The sequence below is a fragment of the Nothoprocta perdicaria genome, unplaced genomic scaffold (assembly GCF_003342845.1).
Source record: "Nothoprocta perdicaria isolate Ctin4 unplaced genomic scaffold, notPer1 scaffold_280, whole genome shotgun sequence".
Lineage (NCBI taxonomy): Eukaryota > Metazoa > Chordata > Aves > Tinamiformes > Tinamidae > Nothoprocta > Nothoprocta perdicaria.
The window spans coordinates 632,096-637,821 of NW_020455511.1; the positions used below are offsets into that span (position 1 = coordinate 632,096).

At 53.0% G+C, this 5,726-nt stretch overlaps 1 protein-coding gene across 1 annotated transcript in view; it reads left to right on the forward strand.

Annotated features, from left to right (window-relative positions):
* Positions 1–377: 377 nt before the first annotated feature.
* B4GALT1 (beta-1,4-galactosyltransferase 1) overlaps positions 378–5,726 on the forward strand; it is a 21,087-nt gene continuing 15,738 nt past the window's right edge. The window contains exon 1 of the mRNA XM_026041269.1: positions 378–586. Within this exon, the coding sequence (XP_025897054.1) occupies positions 400–586 (187 nt within the window). The 5' untranslated portion in view covers positions 378–399. The remainder of the gene's footprint in view (positions 587–5,726) is intronic.

Sequence of the window (5,726 nt, forward strand, 5' to 3'; positions counted from 1 at the left end):
GCACAGCGGGCGGTGCTTGAAGACGGGTCGGCAGACGGGCCTCGAGGGCCACGGAGCCTCCGCGGGGACCCGCGCGCGGGGCCGTCCCCGCGCGTTTGCGCGGCCGCGGGCAGCAGAGGAAGAGGAGGAGGAGGAGGAGGAGAAGCCGACGAGGGAAAAAAAAAAAAAAAAAAAAAAAAATATTCAATGAATTACTATTAAAAATGAGAAATATTGTATGTAGTTTGCTGACACGTCTGATTTTCTTTGTCTAGTATATTTTGTATGCCGTAGGGAAAAAAAAAAAAAAAAAAAAAAAAAAGGGGGTGGAGGAAGCCGAAGGGGAGGAGGCAGCGAGGGGCGCGGAGGGCGGAGCGCGGCGGCGAGCGCGGCGCGGCGCGGAGCGGAGGCGCGGGCGGCATGAAGGAGCCCTCGCTGCCGGGCTCGTCGCTGCAGCGGGTCTGCCGCCTGCTCGTGGCCTTCTGCGCGCTGCACCTCTCGGCCATGCTGCTCTACTACCTGGCGGGCAGCGCGCTGGGCCCGCCGCGCCGCGCCGAGCCGCCGCCGCGCCGCCCGCCGCCCTGCGCCGACCCCTCGCCGCTGCTCGGTGAGTGCCCGGTGCTGCCCGCGCGTCCCGCAGCGCGCCCCGCCGCGCGCACCCCGCCTGCGCGGCCCCGTGTGCTTTGGGAGGCGGTTGGGCAATTTCCTCCGGGAGGGCTACCCGAAATGCACCCCCCCACACACACACACACACACCCCAAGTTGCGCAATTTGTCGCGCGGGCGGTTTGCCCCGCGCCGGGTCCTGCCACCCTTTGCGCGCTGCTGCTGCAGCATCTGTGGCACGAGCCGCGCGGGTCTCCCGGTGCTCCCCGGCAGCGGGGCGGGAGCAGCGTGGGTTTTCCGGTGGTCCCGGGCAGGGCGGCGTGGGCGGGATGGGTTTTCCAGCACGGTCGGGAATGGAGCTGTCATGTGCCCGCTTCCCGCGCACCGGGGACCCGCGATGATACGTGGCAGCTTGGATTTTATTCCATGCAAGCTGCATTCCCGCTCCGGAGGCCTTCCCAGGCCTGCTGGGGTGCCCAAGGGCCAAGAAGCCGCTCTCCGCTTTGGTTCGGGATTTGCCTGCTGTAGCTGTTTGGAACTGTGGGCTTTGCATCACCATGAGTAGAGAGGGAAGAAAATTATTATTATTATTATTAATAATAATAATAATAATTATTATTATTATTATTATTATTGTTATTATTATTGCTACTGCTACTGCTAAAGAATTTCACTCCCTGCCCACCCAAACCATCCTCTCGAAACTCGCTGTTTGTAGCCGCTGCTGCGCTGGGATAGACAGTCCCTGGAAAGCAAGTATCAGGGAGTGTTTCACTGAGCCCCTGGCATCCTGGGCGCCCTGGCTTGGCCGTAGGAAGGGATTTGTGTCCTGGAGGCTGCGGGTGCTGCGGGCGCGCGGCATTTACACAGGCACCCCTGTCACGGGGGATTTCTGACGGAGGAAGGGACCCGCGAGCCACCGCGTGTGGTTTTCACGTCCCGAAACTGACACAAATTCACGGTTTCTCTCGGTACTCGCTGGTCAGCGTTTCATGGACCGGTGCCTCTGCATAGCAAACGACGGGTTTGTTGTTGCAGGAGGGCGGTTTTGAGGTCTGTTTTTGTTTTGTTTTGTTTCTTTGATTTGTGTCTTTCACTTTTTCTTGTGCCTCTTTGCTCGCGTTGACAGTGAGGCCGTGTCATGGGGCCCGAGTGTGGTCCCCTCTCAATCTAGTTTTGCTCTAAGCAATCCCCACTCGCCCTGATCCTCTCAGCAGCGAGTCACATGCCATGAAATGCCTGAGACAGCACAGGGAAATGTGCCTCGTGTCTCCAGGATCCAAAGCCGTACCGGGATGAGTAGCCGAGGGAATCGAACAAAAGTATTTTATCCTCTTTGATGCAGTTTGCAAAGTCTGCCCAAGACCAAGTGAGGCAATTGGGAGTGATGGCAGCTGGTCAGGGAGTTGCACAGAAAGTCATTCCTAAAGGTCCCCAAGGCAAATGATTTTTGTCCGAGGTGGATTTGGTGTGTGGGATGTGCAGGCTGCTATTGCTGCTGCTCGAGGGTTCGTAGCTTGCACGTAGGTAAGAAGCTTGGTTGCTCCAAGGTGCCTCGTTTCTCTCTGCCTTTTCTGGCTTCAGTGGCCAAGGGCACTTAGAAAACGCTCCTGAAGGGCTGGCAAGAGCCGAGTCCACGCTGGTGATCTTCCCGTGTGTCTCTGGGCGATATTTGCTCTCTGCAGGTGATCCCGGTGCTTCATTCGCCCACCCAGAATTCCAAAAATTCTTCTTGGGGTGCCCAGATCGTCCTATCGGTGTAAATGTAGCAGGCCAGGGCTAGGAGGGATCCCCCTCCAGTTCCCACCTTCCCAAAGTCTCATGTGGAAAGCAGCTCTGCCTCCTCCGTTTCCTTAGTGAACCTAAATTCAGAGAAAAGCAACACTCGTCCCTTCATTTTTAATGTCATTAGGAAGAATGTGGTGAATTGAAGAGGATTTTTGTGTGCCTGCCTTGTCTTTCTGAGCAGTCAGATACCCGGGCACTGATTCTGAGAGGCCGGGAGGTTTCTTTCCAGCAAAGCTCTGAGGGAGCCGTTTGCAGTCCCTGCTGCCTGGCTTGGGAACAAATGCATTAGCTGAATGGGGTTTAATCTCTTCAAGCAACTGCCAAACTTAAAATGCTTTTATGGTTCAATTATACTTATTTATAATTTAAAAGCATAAATCAGGCCTGGGGAAATAATAGCATAAATCAACCCTCAATTAAAAGTCCTTACCAGTTATGAATGTCCTCTGGTATAGGGTGATATATGCATTTTTGGATGCATGCTCCAGTGGGGAGCTGCATACCAGTGAATGTCTTAAATAGGTTCAATGTCTGTAGAAGCCGGGACCACTTAGCACTGTGGAAATGCAGCTTTTGAGAGGCTTTAAAGACCAAGGTGAGTAATCCAGCTGCATTCTGCACCGAGTCTTTCCCCAAGATATTCTCTGTGAGCCAGAGAACAACATTGTGGGGAAAAAAATGCTGTAAAACAGTTGTAAATATATGGGCCTAGGTGCTTTCTAAAAGGTCAAATGATGCTCTTTGACCTTTCTTTTCCATCAGAGCCTAGGTGATGGTGTTGGTGTTGATCGTTGCTTTTAGCAGGAAAGGAGGGCGGATATATCGCCTCGCGGAACAGCTGTATTCTAAAATAACCTCCATGAACAGCAGAGCAGCTGATGCAAAAGCAGCTCGTATCTCTCTCAGCGCCGGAAACCTGCAGAGCAGAATCTCGTGGAAAGGCTTATCTGTACGTCAAGGATGTCACTTTTCAGGTCCTGCCTGAGCGAGAACACGTGCTGTTTGTGGGAGTTATTTTAAAAGACAGCTGCTCGTCTTGGCTGTTTCTGGCCCTTCCTCAGGTGCCAGGTGTGGTGGTCGCAGAGCAAAGGGGTGGCAGATCAATCCCTGCCAGCCCCTCGGGCAGCTCGTGGCGAGGACGACACGTGTCCCGCACGTACTGCAGAAATGTGCCTGGATCAACAGCTCTTTACCCCCAGCATCGAGGCAGAAAACATCAGACATTGAAATTAATGGATATTGTCAAAAAAAAAAAAAAAAAAAAGTCGGTGATACCATAGGAATCGATGAATTCTGCAAAGCACGAGACACTAGATATGTGTTCATCCTTTAGTAGCGTTTAAAAACGAATGCGCTTCCTAATCGGTTGCCCCTCTTGCAGAGTTTCTCAGGCATGCCAGAAAAATAACCGCTCCTTCCTGATGTCAGTGCCTCGGGTGGAAGCTCTGATGTTTTCCCCTGTCAGAAAGGCTTGCTTGGCTTGAAGGAAAGGAGGAAAGAAGGACTCCTTGACGGTGATCAGCGCCCCACCAGCTGGAGGAGCAAAGCCTGGGACGAGGCCTTTCCTTTAAATGCACTTTTCCTGGGAGCTGGGTAGTCAGCGCAAGCAATGTTTTTAGGATTAAGATAAGAAATGACGATGTTGGGTTCGTTAGGAGGAGGCAGCGTGGGAAGGGTCAGCCAGACGGGCGGTGATCCTTGGTGCCAGCTTTGCACCAAGGGGTTACGTGTGGCCTGAAAAGTCAACAAATGCACAAATACCCCCCTAGTTAGAGGCCTTGGTGTTTGTGAACATTGCAGCCTAGCTGAGCATAAATGTGCCAAACTTATGCAAAACCCCAGTAGTTTTTAGGAAAAGTTATCGTGGGGACTTTTGCTGGTGGCAGTGGAGGCACTTGCTCCACACAAAGCATCCCCCCCCATGCCTGTTTCTCCTCCAACTCACTATTTGGGGCTGTATATGTGTTTTTCGACCTCCTTAGCCTTCCTGCAGCCCCTACGTGCAGCAGGGATCCCGCTTGCTTGCCGCAGCCTTATTGCGTTCCCGGTGCTGGGCGCTTTCCCTGGAAGGAGGCAGCGGGACGGAGGGAGAGAGGGAGGAAGCAGCGGTTTGTGCAGGAGGTGCCAAGCAGAGGAGGAAGTCGGTGTGAGAGCCGCGTCCCGTCATGTGCCCTCCGCGGCGTCACGGACAAGAAGCCGAGTAGAAACTTGTGGAGAGTGTGCATGGAGCAGTCCTCATGCCCAGCTTGCATCCATCTCAGAGGTCACTCTCCAGAGCCCTGTTCCCAACCCCATGCTGAAAAAGTGGGGTTTTGTGTTTTGATTCTTCCAATTGGAGGAGCAGCACCTCTAATGACAAGCAACCCTGAGGATGCTCCACTGGGATGCTGCAAAACGCCTTCCCCTCCTCCGTGTCCCAGTCTGCAGGGCTCCTGGCCGCCTCAAGGTCTCTGTTTTTGTATTTTTTTTTCCACTTTTCTTTTTAATCAAGGCAGCTGGGATTTCTTTTTCTTTGTTGCTGGAGGAATTTCATTTCTCTCCGGCGTTCTGCAGCTCGCTCTAGAGTAAACAAGCCTTACAGCCCCCGTGCCGCTTGGCCCGTTCCACGGGGGCGCGTTCAAAGCTGCTCCGTCGCGTGCGCCGGTTCCGAGCCGCTCCTCGGGACTCTCCGCTCTCCTCAGAAGCACTTTCTTGTGGAAGCAACCAAGCGCTCTGCTGTTTATTTATTTACTTATTTAAGGCACTCTGTGGCTGTTTGAGAGAGAGGGACCTTGTGCTGGAGCTGGTGATGCCTGGGGGTTATGTGCATATATTAAAATGTTTTTAAAAAAAATGGTGATTTTTTTTTTTTGTTGGTCATTTTTTCATTTTTCCCTAAAATATGTGTTTTTCCCTATGTCCCACCTGCGCGGTGGGATGCAGGGCCCTGCCTGCGCCAGGGATGTCCTGAGTGCCCTGGGGTGCAGCAGCCCCCGGGGGCTGCCCCATCATCTTCCAGGGTGAGGCTCATTTATGTGTTTTTTGTGCATTTTTTTGGTTTGTTTTGGGGGTGTTTGTTTTGTAGTTGTTGTTGCTTTTTTTTTATTTTTTTTATTTTTTTTTTTTATTTTTCCCCCAAGGAAGAGTTGATTTCATGTGGTTTCTCCAGAGAGGGGCTGCTACGTGATTGCCCCGGAGCATGTTCTCCAGGTGGCATTTCCCTCATTTCCCTGTGGCTTCTGGCAAGCCTCCCTGTTTGCCTTTGTCTGGGAAGCGGCTTCCAGCCGCTCCGGCGCTGCCGACACACGCTGCTGTTGTGGTACTCTTGGGTCTTCACAAACTTGCAGCAACTGCTTGTTCAAGTTAGCAGCGTGA